We start from the raw sequence: 25416 nt of genomic DNA, 5'->3' as shown, positions 1-25416 counted from the left end.
CTAAATTTTACAAAATCGATATAAGGTAAAATTTAAATCCACTTATGAATTTGTCTTTATCTTATAAGATCTCACCACAATACAAATATTCTTAGTAACCCTTCATCCTTGTCATCCAAGATTTTGGTTTAAGAAGAAAAATAAAGTAAGTTCTTGTTTTGTCTGTGCGCATAATTCTCATGTCACGAATCTCCGAGTATGAAATCTCCAAAATTGCATTGAATGATTTGGTGATTTCACTACATGGGTTTGTCGCTGGTGAGGTACACATTAGAAAATGATTCATCAAATGGGACCATTGAACACATGTTTTCCTGAGCAACACGTGGTTGATAATGTTGTCTTGTTTCTCGAAAGCCCCTTTTTATTCACCAAACTTGAGACATACACAAAAGGAAGAAGATTTTTATAGAACCCTCACTATTCACCAATCAATATTCTTAGTTAATCGAAGTTAATACTAATAAGAATTGAAACAAGGCTAAGGCAAAAAGATTCTTCAATAAATTATTGAATTATTATTAAATCACTACACACACGGAAAGATCATTAAATTATTATTCATAAAATTAGAAAGATAAAAAGTAGTGATGTTATACATAAATAAATCATAAAAATATAACATTTTATGATGTATAACTAAAATTATGGAAGCAAAATCTAGATTTATATTTGGTGTCTTAAAATGAGGAAAACTGTAGCCACATTTAAAATTGTGGAATGAAAGGACAGTGTTCATATTTTAACGGTCAACCGTGGCGTTAAAGTAGTGTTGCTGATAGCACAAAAGTCGTTGAAAGATGTAACTGAAAAAGTGAAAACCCTTCACAAAATCAAGAACATAGGGAGAGGTGAGGGCGAAAAACCGAAAGTACCCTCAGCATTCAAAAATATGAGACAACACACAACCTCACTTTTCATTTTCATGGCTGAGAGGCTCAGTGGTTGCACTTGAGGCCATCCGTCGTAGTTCCTCGTCGTCGTCATCAACATTTCATTCCAAACACGACACAAAAACACTTCTTCAAATTTTCATTATTTCCTCCGAAAAAAAAAAGGGAAGATCAAAACAAAACATGCCCCAGTTAGCCACCAAACTCCACAACTCCACAACCATAAGGCGACGCTTCCACCACCGCGTTTCCCTGCTACGGCGGTGCATCCTCCGCGTCCTCCACCGCATCCTGCTCTGTTCCGGGAGGAAGACCAACAACACATACAGCATGCTGACTCCAGCATTACCCTCTCCGCAGCCGCCCCCGCCGGCGGAATCATCCGGCGAAATTGCTCGTGAAGAGATGGATGTCACGCCGCCGGCGATGTTTCAAACCCATGATTTGGATTCTGATTTGGTCTCCTTGAAGATCAGCTTGTTGGGAGATTGCCAAATTGGAAAAACCAGCTTTTTGGTTTGTATATAGTAATTGAGCCAACATGGATATTTTTCTTTTTATTTTTAGGTTCTGTTGCGTTTAACCTGAAATGGGTTGAGTCAAAAAATTGTTTTTATTTACTGTTCGTATTTTCCTTTTGTTTGAATGTGGTTTTCAGGTGAAATATGTTGGGGATGAAAAGGAGAAGCAAGGTAGCAAGATGGAAGGGTTAAATCAGATGGACAAAACACTGGTCGTTAAAGGGGTTCGCATCTCGTACTGTATCTGGGAAGTACAAGGTAGAGATATATATACATGTATATATATATAGACAAAGAGAAGAGCACGTATTGTTTTTGATGAATTTGTGATAACTCATGGTTATGGATATGGCCAAAAAGAAAGATCAATTTATATTTTAATATTTGGTTGTTTTCCATTCAGGTGATGGAAAAACAGAAGATCGAATTCCGAAGGCTTGCACGGATTCTGTGGCGATTTTGATTATGTTTGATCTAACAAGTCGATGCACATTAAACAGGTACCTTCTTTGTTATATTGTTTTGGATTAATTTTGGCGAAAGCCTTTTCAGATTGCTAATATCAGATGAATTTTCACCGTTTTTTTGGGGGGTGAATGATTAATGATTTCAGTGTTCTTGGATGGTACAAAGAAGCCAGGAAATGGAATCAGGTATGTTTTTTTCTTTTGGCCCAGAAAGCATAAAATTGTATGCATGTGGATACAGAGGAGTGGGATTTTACAGTTCTTTATCCTTGATTTTTGTAGACAGCAATACCAGTGTTGATAGGAACCAAGTTTGATGATTTTATCCAGCTCCCTATTGATATCCAATGGACCATTGCTAGTGAGGTAAGAGTTCCATTTTCAACAATAAAAATGCAGTTTAAGTACCATCTCTGCATGTTCTTAGATCTACTAAAACAGAACCTCCAGATCCGAAGAAGTATTATGTGTTGTTTTGTGACACAACATCACTACAAAATCAGAAAAATTGATAGTTTTAATGATTGTTGTTGAGATTGATGGAATCACTGCAGACAGCATATAAAAAGACTCCTTGTTTCCAAACACTTTTACTTTGCAGACACTGCTAATTTTTGAATAGGGTATAGGCATGTTAAAGATAGTGTTAATCATCATCTGCATAAATCATAGTGAAGTTAATGATCATGGACCCCATCTTAAATTATAAGGCATTACATGTTTGATGATTCATGGAGTCTTAGGGCAGACAAGACCAACCATGTTCCCATACCTATTTATTTGTTAAGCAAGACATGTTGGAATGCTGTGTAAGCCTCTCCAAAATAGAAAAAAAGTGTCTGGTTTTGAAGATAAGATTTGATGTTTGTGATGTTGTGACATTGAACAGGCAAGAACATATGCAAAGGCTCTGAATGCTGCCTTGTTCTTTTCCAGTGCAACCTACAACATCAACGTGAACAAGATCTTCAAGTTCATAACTGCTAAACTTTTCGACCTACCATGGAAAGTGGAAAGAAATTTGAATGTTGGGGAGCCCATCATTGACTTCTGAACTGTACATTACATAGAGTTATGTTATGAAGTTAAATGAGGAAACTTCAAAGTCAACCATTCCAACTGGGGGGTGTGATGAGAAAATCTCACTCTCTTGGGGCAATTGAGTTGTTAGGTTTACACACATGTGAATTTCCATGGAAAGAAACAAGGCTCTGTTCAATCAGCATCACCAAGAATAAGGTTTTACAATGAGAAGAATAAGGGGCAAATGAAAACAAAGGAGAGAAGTATAAGGTTGAGTAGTAGCAGCATAACACAAGAGAAGAGAAACTAATGCATTAATTGTTGAGTACAGATTAGTCAGTGGTGCTCTTGTCTTGATATTGAGGTGTCATTTGAGTTGCTGTCAAGAGCACATAGATGATGAGACAAAGATGTACCTAATTTTCTTTTTGTTTCTTTTTTATTTCTCACCTGGTTTGAATTCTGGTAATCCAAACTTCTTTTAAAATAAATTAAGTCATTTCATGTGGTTCATTTGTTTCTGTCACTCAAGTCATGGGGGTTTTGTCATATAAGTCCTAATTAACATTAATGATGGGATTTGAAAGATCACACTGTGATGAATAGGTTTTGAAGAAAATTGTTCATGAATTGGAGAAAGCAACTTCAAATTACTACTCATGTGGTTATAGACCTAAATACCTCTTTCATTTTGTTTTTTTTTTCACTTACAACTTTCATAGTTTTCTCTTTGTCAACATAACTAAATTTGTAAAAATTTTAGACTTAATTACTGGTTTGGTTCTTGTTTTGATAAAAAAAATGTTAAATTGATTCATAATTTGGTCTTGATTTTTGAAAATTTAATACAATTTGGTTATTTTCATTAAATTTCGTGAAAAAAATCAAAGATTTTTTTTATCAAATTTGATATTAGAATTATGTTAATCATACCAATAAAACAAATCATCCTTATATAACTTCAAATTTGATAAAAAAAATTTTAATTCATTTCTAAATTTTGAACGGAAAGGAGCATATTGCATCAATTTTTTTCACAAATCAATCAAATTGCATTAATTTTAAAAAGTTAGAACTATGTCGAGATTAAAAAACGGAAGGACCAACTTCATAATTTTTTGGATGTAAACGTAAAAAAATAGGTCATTAAATCAAAATTTTACTTGACAAGTGACAATTAATTCAGTTAACTATGATGTGTTTACCTTATCTTCTTCTTTGTAATTTAATTCGGCATAAACTATTACTGGTTATATTGATACAAGATTGCATGCATGTTTAAAAATAAAGGAAAATTGTGCAACTAAGTTCAATTTCGTAAAAGAAAGAATGTTTAAATACTATTTTGGTCATTTTCATTGACACCATTTAAATTGATAACGACAGAGTATATATAGGCTGACATTGTTCATATTACATGGATGATTGTTTGTATTATGTTCAAATAAGTCTATATTTTAGTTAAATTTGTTTAATTTATTCTCACTTTCACTTCATTTAACAACTCATGATCAAATTGAACACGAAAAAAAGAAAAAAAAAGAAACCAAATTAAACAAAATTGAACTAAAATAGGAATCAAGACAATATTAATTTTTTTTTTACAGATAACAATTCTTTTTAAAAAAGATTAGAACTCATGATAAGGACAAACACAAAGTTAATACATTTTGAGATGATAATTTCTCCTAACTCTATCTATCTGTCTTTTTCCCATATAAATTCTTACATGTTTAATAATCTTAAATTGTTTAAAAATTGATATACAAAATAATTTAAATATACTTTTTTCTTTTAATTTTTTTAGATGTTTTTAAGAATAAAATTGTGACAATTTCAAATTTCAAGAGAGACATGGAATAATAAGTTTTTGTGTTCACTTTGAATTATATTATAAATATAATTTAAATAAATTTGATTAGAAAACTAAGTAGGATGAAAATAGTGTAACTGAGTATATATTATAAAAGGTAAAAAAATGACACTTTTTAAATTTCTTATTTCTCTTAAACCAAGTCACCATCGTCAAACAAAGTGCAAGATTTACTTTTTTATATGTACTGGATGTTGGATAGTATGTACTGGGTTTACTTTTTATACCTTTTAAAAAATTTGGTACGGAATAAAACTTGATTAAATTATATAGATTAATAACAATGAAGAAATGCTATAAAAAAAGTGTGAAAATTATTCAAGAAACAAAATTCTATTACTCATGAAAGGTGATGAAATATTTCGTGATATTTTATAAAGTGTTGTTGATTTTTCTTTAAACCCATCATTATTAATTTCTATATTTTCATACTAAAAGACAAATATTAAAATATCTTTTCTTTTATTACACCATATTATTGTTATCAATTATTACATTGTAAATTATACCTTCATTCTCCACTAAAAACAAGAAGGAAAAATATACCTCATTAAGAAAAAAAAAACTTGTTTAGAAAACTATCGTATATCTTCTGCTAAATTTGTTCTAAAAAACTGAACCCGTAACATATTTTATATCTTATGAAAAGTTCGTTCAGAAAAATATTAAATATATATATATATATATATATATATATATATATATATATATATATATATATATATTCCAATAAGCTTATTTTAAAAATCATATCCCAGAAAGTTTTTTTATAATGTATTTGATGTATATTGAAAAATATATTTTCAAAGTCTTGTTCTAAAAGTTTTATTGTGAAAATCCTGATTCAGAAATAATATTCCAAAAATTTTAGAGAAATTACTCTATTTTTTTTCAAAAAATAATAATAATAGTAAAATGATTACTTTAAAAATGATAGTGTAGGAAGAGAAACCCTTTGTTTTTCTTCTCATGATTTAATATGTAGATTGTGGAGAGCAAGAGTTGTTGATGTTAATCTAAGATATAATTATTGATTTAGTTCTTTAATTTGTTGGTTTAGTTCAATTTCGTTTTTTTTTATTTGTTAGTTCAATTTAGTTATCTAATAAGTTAGAAAAACTCAATTTGATTTCCTTTGTAAGGTTGGAATTGACATTGTATTTGTATATGACACGTGTCAAGCCGTGTAATTTTTAATTTTTTTAATTTATTTTTAAATATATAAACTGTTACGTGTCAAGTTACCGTCGTGTCATATGATAGATTACCGTTGTGTCATATGACAGGTTACTGTCGTAATAGTGGTAGTAGATGCTTTTAATTTAGACCTATATTTAAATTTTTAGTTCAATTTAGTACCCTTATTCTTTAAAATTATTCAATTTTGTTATCTCCAATTTGAGACCAAATTAGTAATTAAGCTTATTTACAACTTATATATACATGTTAAAATAATGTTTTTGAATTTATATATCAAATCACTCCACCTAAATACTCGGATTATTTTATTTTTTTCATTTTTACCCTTGTAATGTTTTACACTTGTAAAGAATAAAATAATTTGAATATTTAAGTGTAGTGATTTGATGTATAAATTTAAAAAAAAATTAACATGTATATATAAGTTATAATTAAGCTTATCTACTAATTTGATCTCAAATTAAAGATGACAAAATTGGATCGTTTAAAAAGATAGGGGTACTAAATTAAACAAAGAAAACAACTACTACCACTACCACATGTCATAACTGTACACTGTCACTTGACACGACGATAATCTGATATGTGACAGTTTATATATATATATATATATATATATATATATATATATATATATATATATATATATGGAAAAATATTAAAAAATTGAAAATTTCATGGCATGACACATATCATATGTACAAATACGGTGTTAACTCCAACTTCATGGAGAATACCAAATCGAACCTTTTTAAATAATTGAAGAACTAAATTGAACCAACAAATAATAAGCAGACCAAATTAAACCAAACAAAAAAAAATTAGGAAACTAAATCAATAATTATACCTTAACCTATGATACACTTGCCTATTTGTCACAAAGTCAAGGAGAAAAATAACCTATATGATATTCAATTTTTGTATATTTTTCCCTTTTTTTACCACGAGCCATTTTCATAATACCATTAATGGTATTGCTTGAGAAAAACTTATTACAAATTATTAAAAATATTACAAATTATAAAATAGTATTTTTAACATCATAAGATGTTCATTTTAACTTTGATAAGTAGAAAACCTTACATATGTGCCATTGAAACTTCAAACAACCCCCTTAACAAATAAAAAACCCATCAGTCTATTTTAAGAAAATTACAAATATTTCTAAAAATGGAAAGGAAATGCAATCTTTATTTTTATTTATATATATTTTTTAATAAAATAGAAGATCATAACACGGAGAACAAAATTGTTGGGGAATTGGGGAATTTGCAGGCTCCAAGATCCCTTTTTTCGTAAGAACCAATATCTCCTTCATCCTCAAATCTTTATTCTGTGTCCCTCAGAGGCTTCAAATCCTCGAATCAAGAAATGGGTGTTGTGTTGAAGCTAGTAGACGCCATTCTGTTCCTGTTCTTCCTCGTGATAGCAGTGGCTGCTCCTCTCATTGATGCTCAAACGTGTCTTCCTCTGAGTTATTTCCCTGAAATTCTTGTGCAACTCAAGGAACACTACACCCACGACTATGGTGATTACCTTGTGGCTGAAAAGCCACACTTTTTTGTAGGTCTTGTTTGGCTTGAGCTTCTATTCCAATGGCCCCTTGCACTTCTCAACCTTTTTGCCATTCTCACTTCCAAGCCTTGGTTCAACACCACTTGCTTGATGTATGGTGTCTCTACCTCTACCTCAATGGTAACTCTATTATCTTTCTTTCTTCCTTTCTATCACCTTTAATTCCTATTTTACTTCTTCAAATTTTCTCCCTTGCAGAGAATACTTGTTTTCTTCATATGATTGCATGTTTGTATGGATCCTGTGTTAATATGAAAAATTATGCTTCTGGGGAAGACAGAAAATGGATTATTGTCTTTTCTGATGTTTGGATCTTTGGATCTAAAAAAGCTCTTTGGAGTTACTATCAACCATTCAATTAGAAATTAAAACCAATGCATTCTTTGTTTACAGGGATCTGCTATTATTGTTGGTTATTATTACTTTCTACTAGTACAAAAAATTGTCTTTTTGCAGCTGTAAGATCATGTTGAATCGATTACATAGCTTCCTGTCTAAATATAATGAAAGCAAAATTTAGGCAATGCAATTCTATAGGGTAGATTTTGATTTTAATCTGAAACTATGGTCAAGATGTATTCAGTGGCTTTATAGGGTACTAGCTTAGGTGTTAATTACACTGCAAAATTACACTTTGGTTAGAATTTGGAGAAAACTTTGATAGTTCTCGAATTAAAATTGGAGTGTGTGGCATTAATTCATACAATCAGTTGAAAGTCTCACCTCGGAGACAAGGTAATTTTCCAGAAAATAAGTGGTCGCAAACCTAACCTTATAAATCAGTTTTACAAGATCGAGTTAGGTTTAAAGTCTACTTCTTAATATAATATTTTATATTACAAAAATTGTTAAGGTGAAATTCTGAGAAAGAGAAAAGGTACAATCAGTACTTAAGAAATCATATCTAAGTTGTGACTTTTGACAAGGATACTTGGTTGTTTCATTGAAGTTAGAGGTGTAATAATATTAGTCTTTGATCCAGCCATAGATGTGAGTAACAATGAGACATTGGTTGTTTGTGGGTTGCAGGTTGCAATATTATCAGAAATGATGAATTCGAATAGGGCATCTGATAAGTTATTAACACTGTATGCCTCTTTCATGGGTTTGGGTGCTCTGGCTCTGCTGCGAGGGTTGCTCACATGTTCATCCAAATCAACTTCAGCTCTAGGCAAAAGGCCTGCATTGATGAGGAAAAAACGAGCTTGAAATTTTCAGGAATGAATCAAACATGAGAAAATGGAAAGATGAGCATAACCGTAGGTTCGAGGGGATGAAGAAGCATGCCAAGGACCCCTCACGAAAGCAATTTTTTGTATGTTTTTTGTTTAACTGAGTCCCCTTTGACTTGATATCTGAGAAAAAGATTTTGTATCAGGTGAACATCAAATTCCATCATGTTGCATATTTTCTGACATCTTTGCTATGAAAAGAAATAAAACTCTACTTGGATTAGTTGTTTTTAGCTCTTTATACCCAAAATAATCATCACTGGTAGAAGACCAGTTTCTACTTGAATATTGTTATTCTGAGAATTTTTAATGCAGACAATATTCATAATCTTGTCAAATGAAGCTAAAGAATGGACAAATCAATGAACTTGAAGAAAATGTTAAGATTGTAAGGTAACAGTTACTGAGATATGTTCTGCTTATGTAATTTACCTGGATAACCCAGTTGACATGATGTCAAGTTCTCACACCATGTGAATCTTCTCTGAGCTTGAATAATAACTGGGACATGAAAGGATCAAAATAATATACAGAACAAAAAACTTGATTTTATATCTATAATAAGATTCTGTAGCAAAGTTAATTTTAAATTAGAGTTAAAACATCAATGAATGTGTGATTCTTCTTTTCTTATGTATTGCTTATCTTGGTCGATTCTGTTAATTTGGAACTGAAATTCATATTTGTAATCTTTAATCTATAATATGGTTACAAAACTGCGAAAGAAATCGAACGTTTCATCTTAAAGTTAATTAATTAAACCAAACAAAGTTATCCAATAGATAAGTTGCTAGTTCAAAAACTGAGATAATAATGCGAGTTGCCAAATTGTGAGTTCCCGATCAATGAGCTTTTCATGATAAAAAATTACAAGAGACCGTAGGTGAAATGTTTGAAAGGTTTCACGTTATTCTTAATGGGCCTGAACTTCAGGAATGGGTACAACAAAAAAGAGAACAACATGAAATCACTGTTCAATCCTCCCCTTGAAAATTGGATGAATTTATGGGTTCTTTAAGAAATCATGATTCAATAAATCCGTAAAACAATTTATTTTTATTTTTATGCCCCTTATCATTTACTCCTCCATTTCGAATATAAAATTACGAAAATTTGTGTTACAAATAAGTTCTGTAAGTAAAAGTTAAAATTCGTTTATTAATATGTTATTCATATTAGAGTCTAACGTTATTTGTTGGGTAACTAATTATAAATATTTATTCTCACACTTAAAAATATATATATATATATATATATATATATATATATATATATATATATATATATATATATATATATATTTTGATGAATGTGATGAAGATCTGACATCGAGTAGAAATAATTTCAAATTACACTATATAAAATAAAATAGATGCAAATTTCACAAGCTAATTTAATAGATAATATAATTGAACAAATGTTTAATTTGGTACTAAAATATATTTATAGATACTTGAATAATTTTTTTTTTTTTTTGCAAATAGAGAGTTGAAATTTTGTTTGTCATACATTTAACATAAATCTAGATTTACACTTAAATATCATGATGACATATTTTTCATTTTCAGGAGACATATTTATGGTTATTAGTCGTCAAACATTATAAAATTAAGACTTCATTGTTTTTAAATGGATGATTAAATAATTTATCATTTTGCATTTAATTCTTTTTGTTAATTTTTAATTTTTATATAAGGAACTACTCTTTTATACCCAAAACATTTATCATTGATAGAGATTAATCAAATTTTGTCAAGTCTTCCATATATCAAATCATCTTATTTTTCTTCTTTTATTTAAGTTTTTTTCTCCGAGGTAATCATATTATTTATTTATTTATTATAATTATTTAATGTATGTTATGAAATTTATATTAAGGCCTGATGACATTCATCTTTATTCTTATTTTAGTATTCAAGGTGTTAAGGAGTAGCTAACTCCCTTATTCACGGGATTGGGTGTAATGCATTCTTAACTCTTTGTGAATTCCACCATTCAATATAATTCTTTTTCATCACTCTTGTGTACTATTATTATTGTAACTACATATTCTAGATTAATTACATATGTGGGAGTACCTGCTAATTGAAAGATAATTTGGGAAACATGATTAGGATAGAAGAACTACTAGATTTCACATGCTAGACATAGATGTGAAACATTTAGTCATTCATAACATCAAAATCTTGACAACTAATACAAACTTATAAGAAAAATTGCTAGATATACGGTTTTTATTATTCAAGTTTAGACATGTCGGTAAGACATTACAATTTGTTACAAAAGGTGTGAATACTAGAGAATGAATTAGAAGTATATTGTTCGATGTCTTTGATTTAAATTGAATCATTAAACTAAATCTCAGTGAAGCCTTTACCATATATTGTTGCACACCATATGTTTGATAAAAGTACAAAAAAAAATTATTTCTGTTTTTTGTGAAATTTGTTGTCTAATTGAGTTATAAATTGCAAAAGTTGCCAAATGTGCACAAGTCTCTTAGAAAATGATACTTGGACTTTCCATTTTATTACTTGTGCGATTTGGTACACTTGTCAATTTCATAATAACAACCAATTATAACATTATGAGAGAATTGTTGATGACTATCTATTTAAAGACTCACAATATTAAAGAAAGGATCAACTTGTTGAATAAAGAATAAGATAATGGACATTCTTCAAAAAAAGTTTATTTTGATGATGATACCAAGTCCAAAGATGAAATAGAAGTCAAGGATTATTTGAAAGACTTGTATTTTGTTTGTTGTAATGTGTTGCCTTTGTAATATCTTTATAATACTTTTGTAATAGTTGTTAAAGTATTTTAGGCTAAGTCTAGAGAGTCACAAAGTAGCAACCCTTGAAACACTTGAAGGCAAAACAATTTTTTAAATATACACGGTGACAATCCATTATCACTTATGATAATCGATTATTGCATAGTAAAATTATTTTCTAAAATAGCTCTCAACAATAATCGATTCTTGTTTGCAATAATCAATTATTGGTGGCAGTTGTAACCTAACTTTTCATTTTAACCTAATTTAAAAAATACTCTATAAATAAAGTAGTTGGCTTTCATTTAATATACAGGAGTTGGGTTATAATTATGTGTGGAAAAGCTTTTAAAACCTAGTGTGCGTAAAGCAATAACTTTCATCAAGTGTGATATTAAATGATTGAGTGTTGTTGTTGTTAGGTGAAATTGTTCTTTCTTTATGTGATTCAAAAGAGGTGTTCATTCCTTGTGGATTCAAGGAATGTGTTTCTTCATCTCTTGTGTAACTCAAGAGAGGTGGCTTAATGTGATTCAAATGAAGTGTTCATTCCTTGTGGATTCAAGAAAGGTGTTTCTTCATCTCTTATGTGACTCAAGAGAGGTGTCTTCATCTTTTGTGGCACTCAAAAGAGGTGTTCATCCCTTGTGGATTTCAAGGGAGTGTCTTTCATCTATTCTAGTTTCCAAAGATGTGCTTTCTTTCCTAAACTGTTTTTACTCCTATTTGTGAGCTCAATTTATTCAATTTATTTTTTAGTGATCGGTTAATCTCTTTCTTAAGAGTGATTAACAATTGTACGTAGAATCTTTTTATCTGAACCAATATAAAATAACTTGTGCAAGTTTTTCTTTCCTACTCTTTGTAAGACCCGAAAATTTTAAATAAATAAATAAATAATTATTTAATAAATGCGGGTAATAGGAGCCTTTATGACATTTAATGCAAATTGTTGTGAAGTGGAAAAGTACTAGCTCAAATGGTTGAAAGTACTTGTTTGTGTGAGAGGATTTGGGTTTGAGTCCTATGTATGTCAAATTGTATGTTATTTTAAAATGTGTATTATTTTAATGATATGTTGGAATGTGATTAGTGATAATGTAATCCTAAAATTATAGGAATTATCATGAAACATGTATTGGTTGAATTAGTGGTGCATTGGCTTTGTAATTGAGTGGTTGTGTGTTCAAACCTTGCTAAGAACAAATTTAACTTTATTTTTGCCAAATTTTCTTTTGGCAAGACTATGAAAAGGTAAAGAAACCCTAATTGCAAGATGGGCAGCCCAGTGGGCTGAGAGACAACCAAATAATGCTTATTGAAAGGCCATTAACATCAAAATTAAAGTCATTTTCTTTTTTCTAGCATTAATCATAATTAAGGAATAGTTAATGGTCAAATTAAGGGGGAGAGAAGAAGAGTGAGGGCTGCCATTGTGGAGTGCTGGAAAAGGACGAATTTCAGAAGAAGAAAACTGAGTCTGGGTTGAGAAAGGAGCTGGAATTTTTGGAAGAGAAAAGGAAGGTTCTTGGGTATCATAAAACTAGGGTTAGAAGATCAGTTGGAGCAAAGATTTCCAGATAAGGGGAGCTGTTTATTATTGTTTTGATTCATGTATGATGAATTGTGTGGTGCCATGATTAAATACATGAAATTCACTTTGTTTATGCTGTTTTCCTAAAGTTTCTGGGTTTTGCCCAGAAACTGCTTGGCAGTCATGAGTGTGCTTCTAGGCGACTCATATTTTCCTGCCCAATTTTCTGGGTTTTGCTATGAACCGCCTGGAGGTGAGGAACTACCACCAGGCGACGCTACGCTGTCTTGGTTCGTTTTGTTATGTTTTGCGCGGAAGTCATTGTGACTTCTGGAAAATTGGGTGTATAAATCATATTGGATGATTTACTGTCATGATATTATGATATTTGTGTATGTGTTGACTCTTTGGGAAAATTGTGAGTGATGAAGCATGAATACATGTTAGAATTTTTGAGAATAGTGATTGGAATCCAATTCCAGAAAGTAAGGCTGATGAATATTAATAATTAAATTGGGGGAGGAAATTTTAATGAAGCGTATGTGATTTGGTGTGTTGTGGTCCTTTTAGCAATTAGAAACATTTTGGAATAGGGCCTTGGTTACTCGCAGGTACAAAGACAAGAGGTTTTGTTTGGTTCTGATACACCGCCTGGCGGTACCCTACTTGCCGCCAAGCGACAAGGAGGTGCAGGCACAGTTCTACGAATTTGTGTAATTGGCAAGGGGGGAGAGACCATGAAAGTGAATGGTAAGGGAAACTAGGTGATGAAATGGGAAGGAATAATACCTATAGATTAATTGCGAATAGGGCTAGTTAAGAGATGTGAAGGCATTGGTTATGTCAATGTGTAGTTGTAAGGATGGTAATTAAAAAGGGGGAAATGCTAATTCTAATTAAATTTTAGGTCCTGGAAAACATAGGCCTTCTTTAGGTGTGTATAATAGGGACGTGGGATGGTCACACATTAGTGGGTTGAGTTATCAATTATTCATGGTAAGTGTATGTTGTGTCCAAAATGGGTTATCAGTTGCTGAATGAAGGAATGATGGAGTGGATGTCATATCCATAAGTTGACCAAGGGTGGGCTAGAGTGACTAATGAGTAATAAGAGTTCAACCAGGAGTTGAGTAATCAAGCTAAAGTATTGAATTATGGAAGTGAAGGCAAAATATATGGACTTAGATAATTAATGAGAATTAGAGGTGAGGTTGAGGACATTTCAGGGTGGAATGTGGTCTGTTTAGGTACCAAAACCAGCAAAAACGCACTGCTGATATAGCACTTGGCGGCACAGGTGTGTGCAACAGGCGATAGGATCACCAGGGGTGTCCCTGCACTGCGTGGCGCCTGGCGGCAAGGTATGCTCCGCCAGGCGATAGACCCTATAACATTGGGTATGTGAGAGGCCTGACGCGCTAATGAATGTTTTAAATTTTTCTGCGTTTGGGAATAATAAAATTACGACGTGTTGATTTTCAGATTTTATTTATTTATTTTAATTAAGTAATTTCCAGTAGGGATGTTACACTCTCTTTATTTTATTGTGATTATTTAAATAAAGGAATTTTTTTTAATTGAACTCTAATTTTTAAGGAAATTTTTTAAAACAAATTTTTATTGAGAAACCAATTCACTTCCCTCTTGATTTTTGTTCAACATAAATATTCTGATGCACAGTTCTAACAATTGACATCAAAGTTTGTTTTAATAGTAATTCAATTTTTTCAAAAATGGTTGGACAAACTCAAACTTTTGTTAACATTGCGTCTATTAACAAACCTCCATTTACTTTTTGCAGGCGAAAATTATCTTTCTTGGAAAGTTAAGATGCAAATCTTTTTGGAGTTTGTTGATAGAGGTATTTGGGATGAAGTTTCAAATGGTCCATTTTTTCCTATTGTAACGGTAAATGATGTGCAGATTCAAAGCCCTTTTCTTAGTGGATTGTTGAAGCTCAATATGATGTTAGAGTTCGAAATATTATTTCATCTATTTTAACCCTTAATGAGTATTATTTCATCTACTTTAACCCTTAATGAGTTTTACAGGAAGCTATATGTGTGTAGGTGTGCTAAAGAGATGTGAGAAATTTTAAGAATAACCCATGAAAGCAAAAATGATGTAAAACATGTAAGAAATAATGTTCATTTTTTAAAATTCCGATTAAAACATGTTTTTTTAGTTTTCATAATATTAAATTTAGAAACATTTTTCTTATATTTAGATTAAATTTTAAAAATTAACATTGTCATTTTTTCTTATAATTATTAATTTTCTACAAAATTATTTCTGACAGAAGACAAAACCTAACATTTTAAATTCAAAAAAAATTTTAGTATACAAAAATACTATATCAGTTAAGTTATTTCAAGAAAAAAAATTAGGAATCTTTTTTAAAACATCACATTATTTCATTTATAATATAACATTTTCAGCAAAAATTATTTATGGCAAACATTTTATTCATTTAAAAAATTATAATCTATAACAATATATAAAAATATTTCCTCTTTTTATCCACATTTTAAAATTTTAATTTTACCCTTTAAAATTTAATTATTTATTAAATTTTTAAACATTGACCTTACTTTTATAATTTTTTTATAAAACCGTCTATCTTTATTTTCTTTTTTTATTTATCAATTATTATTTTTTCATATTTTCTATTATATTTTACTTTATTTTTAATAAATATAATTTATTTTATATATTTAAAAAATACATAAATACATACTTAATAGCGCTTGTATACTTGTGTTTATGATAGTTATAAAAAATATAATAACTAGAAGTCATTTCCTCTTGTTGAAAAGAAAAAAAGTGTTTGTTATAAATAAATGTCTTCTGAGAATAAAAATGGTAAACTTTCTTCAGTTAACACAGGTCAGTTCGATTTTTATACTCAATCACATTAAATACTCACTTTATATATATTTTTTAAATTTTTTAATTATATAATAACAATAATAATAATAATTTACAAAATATTAGCCTAAATATATGTTCAAAATTGAAAATAATTAAATTTATTTTAAAATGTACTAATGAGATGTCTTTTTTTTTATAGAAGTATTGAATAATAATATCATAAAGTTATTACCTTTTGATTAAACAAATTATGATATAACTACTATGTAAATTATTTAAATTTAAATTTGATATACTTTTAAGTAAACTTAATTTAGATTTGATATAATGTTAAGGAAAATTAATTTATATTTGATACAATGTTAAGGAAAATTAATTTAGTTATTCACTTAATTATGTTTTAAGTCCCTCGTAGATATGAGAACTTTCACTTGAGTCTATCGTAGATTTAAGAATTTTCATTTAAGTCTCTACTGACGTAATTATTATCTTATCATGTCACTTTATTGAGATGTTGTCACATATAATTTTATAATTTTAAAAATTATAATTTTATAATTATATAATTCTATAATTTTAAAATTATAAAGTTATAAATATACTATACAAATTTATCAGAGATTCTACTAAAAATTTTCAAATCCACCGGGAACTTAAATTATAATTAGGTCTTATTATTGATATATTATTTTTTATATGTAATTATAGAAAATCATTCCATAGAAAACTCTTACGTCCTTTTTGAAAATCTTTTATTAATGTTCATTTTTGAAAATTCTGATTAATATGTTAACATGTTAAATTAAAAAAATTGAAAACTTTTAGTTTTCATACTATGAAATTAAGCCTATATTTGAATTATATTGGCTTAAATATACTTTTTTGTCCTTATTTTCGTAGTGTTTGTTGTGGATGGTCCTTATTTGGACAGAATGATTAAAATGGTCCTCATTTATACCGAATGTTTAAAATGGTCCTCATTCTCGCAATTCGTGTTTTATTTGGTCATTTTCTGTAACGCCGTTTAAATCATTAACGGATCATTGTACAGGTGACACAGTTTGTATTAGGGTGTACACGTAACACACCCTAACACAAACCGTGTCACATGTACAATGCTCCGTTAATAATTTAAACAGCTTTACAGAAAAAGACCAAATAAAACACGAATTGCGAAAATGATGACCATTTTAAACATTCGGTAAGAATGAGGATCATTTTAAATATTCTGTCAAAATGAGATAATCCGCAACAAACACTACGAAAATGATATTTAAGCCAATTATATTTTAAGAATTATCATTCTCATCAGATCTTATTCTTTTACAATTATGAATTTTCTATAAAATTATTTGAAAGGAAATAACATCTAATTTCTTTCAATATGCAAAAAAAAAAAACTATCAGTAGAATAATTTCAAAGAAAAATATTAAAAATCTTTTTTAAAAAATCACAATATTTAATTTATGGAAACATATATCAATATTTTTCAAAAAAAAAAAGTTATCTATGAAAAATATAAACTTAAAATATAATTAAGTCTTAGTTATTGGTATTACTAGTGATATATTCATCTTTTATATGTAATTATAAAAAATCATTCCATAGAAAATTCTCACTTCCTTTTTGAAAATCTTTTATTAATGTTCATTTTTTAAAATTCTGATTAATACGATAACATGTCAAATTAAAAAATTAAAAACTTTTAGTTTTCATACTATACTATGAAATTAAGCCTATATTTGAATTATATTTTAAGAATTATCATTCTCATAAAATCTTATTATCTTACAATTATGAATTTTCTATAAAATTATTTGAGAGGAATTAACATCTAGCATTTTCTTTCAATATGTGCAAAAATAAAAATACTATATCCGTAGAATAATTTCAAAGAAAAATATTAAAAATCTTTAAAAAAAATCACAATATTTAATTTATGGAAAATTATATCAGCATTTTTTGGAAAATAAATATTTATAAAAACATATTTTATTCACTTCAAAAATTGTAATTTTCCAGAATCAAGAATGATTGTAGTTAGAAAGTATGTTCTCTTGTTAAAAAAATAAACTCTCGTACATAAATAAATAAATAATTAATATATATATTAATTTACAAATATTTATATAAATATGTCCAAAACTGAACATAATGGTGTAAATTTATTTTAAAATTTACTACCGCGATGCCATCAATTTATTTTTGATAGAAGTAATATATTTATTGACTAATAGCATAAACTTAATACCTATTGATTAAACAAATTATGATATAACTATGTAAATTATTTAAATTTAATATACTATTAAGTAAAATTAATTTAGTTATTTGTAATGATATTTTTTATATGTAATTTAAGAAAACCATTCCATAGAAAACTCTTTCTACTCCATCATCAAACAAATAGACCATTTAAAAATATATCACTGAGAAAGAACACATTCATGCATTAATTTCAAAACTTAAAAAAAAGAAAAAGAGATTTAGTGAGAAAGTAGCTTGTGTATTAGATGCAAACTACTTTCCACAGTGCCGGAACTACTTCTAAATCACACAAAATCAGAATCGAAAAGAAGACAAGAGTTTACATTAAAGATAAACCCTAGTTGCTGAAAAGGTTAATCCTAGCTATCTAGCTGCATATTTTAGTCTTAGAAATGGTAAATGGTAGGGTAGCAAGGTCTTAATATTATGAGCTCTTAACCTTAACTATATATAGGGAAGTCAATTCCCGAACCTTAATCCTCTCATAACACTTTTCGGGTACTGAGAAGGAACCATGCAAGGTGCGCTCTTGACTTCTCCCCATCTTTCAGCCGAACTTCCTCACCACCTTTTCATTTTCCACAACACATTCATCCTAGTGAACTGCAACAACATTCTGAGAACAACATTAGTATAAACAAATGTGACATGTTATACAAGTTACAACGTCTGCATGTGCATTGCATGTGTTTGTCTAGGAGGATTATGTCATGAACTTACTGCACAATCCAAAGTGTAGAAACTCATCAAGCAGGTTCACCAGACAAAGATGCTTTGATTCTCTCAACAGTGCATGCAATGAGATTGTTGACAGTGGCAACAGATCCAAGAGAAAGCTTTGCGGTTGGAACCGAATCAACCAGTATTTGAAATGCAACAGTTAAAAGAGATCCACCAGGTCCAGTTTCATGAGATATGGTTCCATCTGGGAGAATCGCAAACCCTGATGGAAGAAGTGCCACATAATCTGGGTCTCCTCCATTTAGAACTACATTCATTGCAACAATATCCACTGGAGCATAAATCACAAAAGACCCTGTTGAATCGGTGCAACTCTCTTGCAGTATCAACATGTTACTCTGGCTTGAATTTGCACTCTACAATTTGATAGAGGTTAATCAATCATGATTTAGCTAATGAAATATGATTCAAAATGAGTAAAAAGAACATATCAACATACATTTACTCGAAGTAGAGACACACAGTTTCCAGTATCTCGTCCATTTGCAATGTGTGCCATTTCTTGCACAACTCCACCATTGGAGAGAATGTCCCACTGTTTTTGCAAATTCAATTAAAAAATGTTAGAATGAGAAATAGATAATATTCATAGATAAAAGAAATGAAAAAAATCAATATATATTAGGACTAACCACATTCTTTTATAAATATGATTTAATTTAAGAACACAAGTTTAATTTTCATTCGGCGTTACCAAATAAAAAATGACACAGGAAATATTTTTTTTTCAAGTATTAAGAAAATTATAATTTTAACTTACATGATAATTTAGGAATAATTACCAATATAAAATACTTATATGTTTTCTATTGTCTAAATTATTTTGTTAAAAAACATCCCGATAATATGAAGTGAAGGTTCTTATCTAAATGCAACAATGCCTGGTATACATTTGAAAACGTCATTTTACATCAGTAGAATCCGAAAATAGGTGTAGAGAAGATGAAATGAGGACCAATTAGATAATGAACATATCAGCTAACTGTAAAATAGTGTACGTGGGTGTAAAAGTGTTAAAGTAGATATCTATAGTTATTCTACCTAACATTTTTCATCTAACTTATTATGCTTTTATTGAAAAGCATCTATCATACCGTGTTTGGCAACCTGAAAAGGATATGTAATCCAAAGCACTTGATAGAAGGTAAATGGTGTAAAATCTAGACAAGTCAAAACTTGAGAAAGAAAAAGAGAATGAGCAATTCATAACAATAAATCCACCAAGTAAGCAAGATTACCAAAGGAAGGTTAATTATCCATTAATAAGAGACCTAAGAGAACACAATAATGCAGCCTAAAACGTTATTAATTAACCTAATTAACCTCTTACCTCATTCCTAGAGTTCTCATCACGGAGAAAGTCAAAAACTCGTTTAGGTGGAACTGGAAGCCAAAAAGAAGTAGCAGCACTGAGAACAATGCCAGGAGGTCTTCCAGGATCATCCACACTCTTTCGGGTCATCACCCTTACATCATCGGCACCTGTTCCCGACAGTGTTGTCCATGTGTGGGCAGTGGAAGCACTCACTCCAGCACAAAAGCTTATCACCATTCTTTCAGCCAGCTTCATCATACTCTTTCTCCCCTCTTGATTTGTTATCACTGATAAACATATTAAGAATAAAAAGTTCATTACTTTTAGGATATGGTAATGGTGAAAGAGCAAGGAAATTAATGAAAACCTATTATACCTCCAACATCAACAGTGGGAATATTTGTTGCCATAGCACTGGCAAGTCTTTCACACTGTCTATCTAAGGTTGCAACCCAACGTTTGGCGCCAAATGCATGTCCAGAGCTTACAAGCTGTTTGTAAAGATTATGAACACCTCTGTCATCCACTTCCACATGCTCAACCCATGTGACCTAATTCATAGAGATTATAGATTATGTCATGTCATTGAGAAAAAACAAAAAATGAAATAAAGGGTATGACCTAAGTCTAAAAATCAAAGCCTCCTACTGAGTAGGTACATGGGAAAGGTCAATGTAACTGGTCTTACAATTTCAACAACCTTGTACATATAAGTAAGAATCCAAGATGTACAAAATTAACCTCCACGTGTCTCAAATATACCTTTGAATAGCCATTTGGCATTTCTTGAATTAAGCAACCAGAAGGTCTTCTTCTACATCTGGCTGAAGGACTAGGGCGCAAATTGTCCAGAGAGACATCCACCACTGCCCAAGTTCCATCTGAATGTTGCTTACAATACCTTACAAAGTAACTCTCGCGAGTTGGCACAAGAGGGGTTGGTAGTTGCAATTCTGCTGTCATCTGCAGAAACAAACATCAATTTCATTTGTTAAGACCCTTTATGTAAATTAAACTACTTTAACAAATATAAGAAATAATTTCTATATATGTACCACTTGTAAGGCACCATTATAGTTCCCAGCCACCCCTGTGGATAGCACTTCCAGTGTCATGGCTCTCGAGACTATACCAGAAAACACTGTGGACCATTGGTTCTGAAAAGAACAAAGAAATCAATCGCAAAGCCCAGAGAAATAGTAAGAGCTTCAAGTAATAAACATAGAGTGAAACATACCACATCCATGAGAATCTCAACGAGGCTGACATGGTTCATGATAACAACAGCAGTTTCTCGAGAAGCTTCACATTTGAAGCCTGTAGGTTTTGGACCAATTCCTCTAGGGAAGGACCTGATGTATTCGTCCTCATTGAGTATAGTAGAAGTGGCATCAAGAGTAGTTAACCAAAGGGGATCACCCATTTGTGCCATTCCAATGAGCTCCTCCATAGCTGCAACAGCTAGCTCTATTATGATGGGTTTATCAGCTTCAGTGGGTCCACTAATTGACCTCAGAAGATCTCCAGCTCCATACATGTCCACACCAATAGCTGGCTGGCCTCCAAAACCAGCACCAACCCCAAGTTCTAGAGGACGAGGAGGGAGAGAAGGAGAAATATTTGAATAATTCACCACAGGCTTCCCTACATACTTTGCAGCTATTGCTGAAATCCTATCAATCTGTGAAAAAAGTCAAAAAACAAAATGTTATAATAATCAACTACCCTCTGGGGTTTGTAACTGTTAGGTCATGACTAAGTTGAGTGGGGTGTATTCATTTAAAAGGACAATGCCCTTATAATAAGTATAATTATCGTTTTAATTTTCTATCTGTAACGCATAACTCGAGTCTTTATTAAGGTCCTTCTTAATTGGTCCAAGGAGTAATCAACTAATAAAGTCACATAAAATGTTGGCTATTTAGTTAATGTACCTCTTCTCTTAGCCTTGCATTCTCAAGCCTCAAGTGATGTTCATCAAATGACATTTCTCCTATTGCTGTTGGTCCACCACAATTAGGACAAGAAGCATTGCTAAGAGCTTCCCTATACCTCATGTTATCAGCTCGAAGCTTCTCATTCTCAGTTCGAAGTTGTGTATTCTCATGCCGCTCGTGCTGTGTCTGCAGAAATAAAAGCACCACCTCCTCTTTAGGACACAAAAAAGTTAAGGCAAAACCTAACACATGCACCACAGTTATACAGACATACCTTCATCTGGGTGCGTTTGTTCTGAAACCAAAACTTAACCTGCAATGGTTCTAACCCTAATTCCCGGCTAAGTTCCTTCCTTTGCTTGTCATCTGGGTGTGGACACTCCTTGAAGAATCTGCACAAACATAATCTGATCAGTTCCTTTAAAGAATATGCTGGAAGCTTCTTTAAGAAAGTAATTAAAAGTTTGGGTCTTCAAGATTTAAAATAGCTTGAGAAATTTTCCATTGATAGTATATCTGACTGGTACAATATTTCTGTGAAAATATTCACAGTGAAATGGAACTTTTTGTTGTTAATAGTTATATCTGGTTTGCACAGGGATTACCTGTGTTTGGTAAAGGATAAGATGAATAAGATGGAGTATATTTGGGGTAACTTACGCTTCCATTTCTTGGATCTGGTGTTGGGTGTGGCGGTGGTAACGCTTCTTTTTGTTGGGACGAGGGTCTTGGTCTTCACCAGAGGCACCTTCATGGTTTTCACTACCAGACTTGGTGGCACTGTCGAACTCATCTTCACGGATTCGAGGGACCTCACTCTCCGAAGTGTTCTGACCCATCTCCAACGCTTCCATCAGGTTCGGCTGGAACATTGTTACAGATCTTCAAGGTAGATTCCAGAGGCTTATGGTTTCTCAATCTACCAAAGCACAGCACAGAAACATGTAGTATATAGTACGGTACACTCACAGAGAGAAAAAGACACAGACATCAACATTTTATTTCTTCGTAAGATAATTTCTCTTTCTTTTTTTTTTTACCTATTTGTAATTTTTCCTTTTGACTTTACTTTTTTTTTTGGAGAAAATAACGCAGTTTTGGGGAAAACGCGGCTTTCTAATATCGAGAAGGATATTTGGCCTGTTGGTGGTACAAAAAAAAAGGGTTTGTTTATTTTGTTGCTGTAATGCAAAGTTAAAAAGTGAAAATTTGAAAGGAGTCAAATTCGTTTCAAAATTTTAATTAATTCCGAGTTTGGGGAATTGAAGTGGTGAAGAATAAAAAAAGCGAGTCAAATGCGTTGAAAGAGAAGGTGAAAAGTTAAAAAACACACCCACCTGCGCAAGAGTGAAAGTTGAAGATGATCCAAACCCACCAAGGTTGTTGTTGTTGTTCTTCCTAGCTATCATCGAGCGCATGTTTCTCGCCGGAATCATAATACCGCCTTGTGTTTTTCACACACCTCAAAAACCACCACCAACAACATTTATATTCTGAATTGACTCTCCCTCTCTCTCTCACTCTCTCTCTCTTTCTTTTCTCCTTTTCTCTCTCTATATATACTCGTATCGCTTTCTCTCTCTTACCACAAGGGTTGTTGGTTGGGTTTTCAGATAGAGAAGAAGAAACTTAAGACGATGAGAGTCCTCGGATTCTGTCAGATGCCAATGTCAAAGCGAGTCACTGAGTTACTACAAAACGTGACCTGCAAGAGAGAAAAAAAGATTAAAATCAAATGCTCAAAAACAAATATACCCTATACAATGATACACACATCAATGCACATACGAATCAAAAAGCGAAGAAACACCGATACCCTTTTCTGATCTTGCGTTGTCAAAGAGAAAAATCACAACTTTTCTTAAGAAAATCCAACCCCCTCGAAGATCTCACACGCTTCATGTACATCAGGGTATTTTTCTTTCTCACTCTAACCCATCTAACCCAGCCCTAGTTTCTAGAACTCAAAAAACATGTACCAAACACCCCATTACTGAAAAACAAAAACAAAAAAAACCAGTGTGACCTTACAGAACTGTAAGAAAGCAGTGAAAAAGTGTTTTAACTTACGAGTGATGGGTGGTGGAAGATGAAGGTGTAGTAGTAGATCTGTTTTGAGAGTATAAACTAGAAGAAGATGAAGGTATGGGAAGAGAAAGAAGAAGGAGGAAGAAGAAGAAGATGAAGAAGGAGATGAAGAGATAGGGACAAGGGCATTGAAGGAGAGAGGGAAGTGGGGAACAGATGGAGGAAAATGTGGCAGCGAAGAGTAATTGCAGAGCGTATAGAGAGGGTGCAATTGCATTTAATGGAGGGCAAAAGAGGTGTAATTGCAAGAGAGGGGAGAGAGAAAGAGACGCAGCATATTTTTGGTGTATAAAATTTCAAGAGTTGACGGTGCAATGCAATGCAAAACAATGCAACGAATGACGGCTACCAAACAAATGCTTAGTGTTACATATATATATATATATGTATGATGCAATCTTCAAATTAATTTTCTGCCTGTAACAACTCCATTAACATCTTCATCTTCTTTCTTTCTTTCTCTTATGGATAATTATGATAAGAGTAATGGCTCAAAGAATTACAAGAGCTTTTTCTTCAAGATATTATTAATGTGCTTTTAATGAGATTTTTAATATGTTTTAATGCCATTCTTAATATGCTTTTAAATGAAAGTTTTTCACCTGCTCAGAAAGACTCTGGTGTTTCCTTCGTCATGATCAGGTTTTGTTAATGAAATATTCAAAGCAAGGATTATGAAAAGGAAATAGGGAATTTTTTTTCTTACATTGGAAGTAAGTAAGATTATTGAAGGTGGTATAATATAAAGTTTTTCCTCTGTTAATGTAGGTTAATATTAATTAATTAAATTAATTGTTTTAGTTTTCCTGAAGTTGTCCTTTTTTATTGATAATTGTGTTAGGTTATAGAAATTAAGTAATTGAATTAAGTGTGAGATAATTTTATTCAGTGAAGTGAGAAGAGTAGTTGATTAAAGAATTACAAAAGTTTTTATTGATAATATTATTAATTCTCTTTACTCTGATTTTTAAATGCTTTTAATGTGATTTTAAATTTCAATGCCATTTTTAATGATTTTTTATTTGTATTTTTTTTTTGTCAGAGAGGCTTGTCAGCAAGAAGTGATTAGTATTGAGAACCTTTTTGGTGAAATATTCA

General features: G+C 31.0%; 3 protein-coding genes across 5 annotated transcripts; 2 read left to right on the top strand and 1 right to left on the bottom strand.

The window, feature by feature from the left end:
- Window positions 1-868: 868 nt before the first annotated feature.
- On the top strand, window positions 869-3462 carry LOC114169119 (septum-promoting GTP-binding protein 1). The gene is made up of 6 exons (XM_028054151.1): window positions 869-1409; window positions 1552-1672; window positions 1818-1914; window positions 2028-2067; window positions 2164-2247; window positions 2771-3462. The coding sequence occupies exons 1-6, from the start codon at window positions 1077-1079 to the stop codon at window positions 2933-2935; spliced, it is 840 nt and encodes a 279-aa protein (XP_027909952.1). The 5' UTR covers window positions 869-1076; the 3' UTR covers window positions 2936-3462.
- Window positions 3463-7214: 3752 nt separating this feature from the next.
- LOC114168739 lies at window positions 7215-9017 on the top strand. The gene is made up of 2 exons (XM_028053651.1): window positions 7215-7672; window positions 8582-9017. Exons 1-2 carry the CDS (start codon window positions 7349-7351, stop codon window positions 8759-8761), a joined length of 504 nt encoding a protein of 167 aa, XP_027909452.1. The 5' UTR covers window positions 7215-7348; the 3' UTR covers window positions 8762-9017.
- A 9382-nt stretch (window positions 9018-18399) lies between these two features.
- LOC114168763 (homeobox-leucine zipper protein HDG2-like) lies at window positions 18400-24621 on the bottom strand. Of its 3 annotated transcripts, none has more exons than XM_028053689.1 (13): window positions 24301-24621; window positions 23568-23935; window positions 22891-23093; window positions 22505-22622; window positions 22228-22416; window positions 21531-21974; window positions 21349-21450; window positions 21056-21256; window positions 20670-20844; window positions 20309-20580; window positions 19418-19513; window positions 18958-19334; window positions 18400-18840 (listed from the first exon to the last, which is right to left on the bottom strand). In XM_028053689.1, exons 2-12 carry the CDS (start codon window positions 23664-23666, stop codon window positions 18984-18986), a joined length of 2250 nt encoding a protein of 749 aa, XP_027909490.1. In that variant the 5' UTR covers window positions 23667-23935; window positions 24301-24621; the 3' UTR covers window positions 18400-18840; window positions 18958-18983. The 3 variants fall into 3 exon arrangements, with proteins under 3 accessions (XP_027909490.1, XP_027909489.1, XP_027909491.1); XM_028053688.1 differs by having other exon boundaries at window positions 18400-18853; window positions 24301-24620; XM_028053690.1 differs by having other exon boundaries at window positions 18400-18853; window positions 22891-23149; window positions 24301-24616.
- Between the last annotated feature and the right edge of the window lie 795 nt (window positions 24622-25416).

Source organism: Vigna unguiculata, chromosome 11 (assembly GCF_004118075.2).
Source record: "Vigna unguiculata cultivar IT97K-499-35 chromosome 11, ASM411807v1, whole genome shotgun sequence".
NCBI classification, from domain to species: Eukaryota; Viridiplantae; Streptophyta; class Magnoliopsida; order Fabales; family Fabaceae; genus Vigna; species Vigna unguiculata.
This window is presented reverse-complemented; position numbering and strand designations above follow the sequence as displayed.

Coding starts and splice junctions, on each gene's coding strand:
- LOC114169119 (XM_028054151.1), top strand. CDS start 1,077: ATGCCCCAGTTAGCCACCAAACTCCACAACTCCACAACCATAAGGCGA. Junction 1,410..1,551: donor TTGGAAAAACCAGCTTTTTG/GTTTGTATATAG, acceptor TGTGGTTTTCAG/GTGAAATATGTTGGGGATGA. Junction 1,915..2,027: donor AGTCGATGCACATTAAACAG/GTACCTTCTTTG, acceptor TAATGATTTCAG/TGTTCTTGGATGGTACAAAG.
- LOC114168739 (XM_028053651.1), top strand. CDS start 7,349: ATGGGTGTTGTGTTGAAGCTAGTAGACGCCATTCTGTTCCTGTTCTTC. Junction 7,673..8,581: donor TCTCTACCTCTACCTCAATG/GTAACTCTATTA, acceptor TGTGGGTTGCAG/GTTGCAATATTATCAGAAAT.
- LOC114168763 (XM_028053689.1), bottom strand. CDS start 23,666: ATGATTCCGGCGAGAAACATGCGCTCGATGATAGCTAGGAAGAACAAC. Junction 22,417..22,504: donor ACAAACGCACCCAGATGAAG/GTATGTCTGTAT, acceptor TTATTTCTGCAG/ACACAGCACGAGCGGCATGA. Junction 19,514..20,308: donor ATGAGAACTCTAGGAATGAG/GTAAGAGGTTAA, acceptor TTGCAAAAACAG/TGGGACATTCTCTCCAATGG.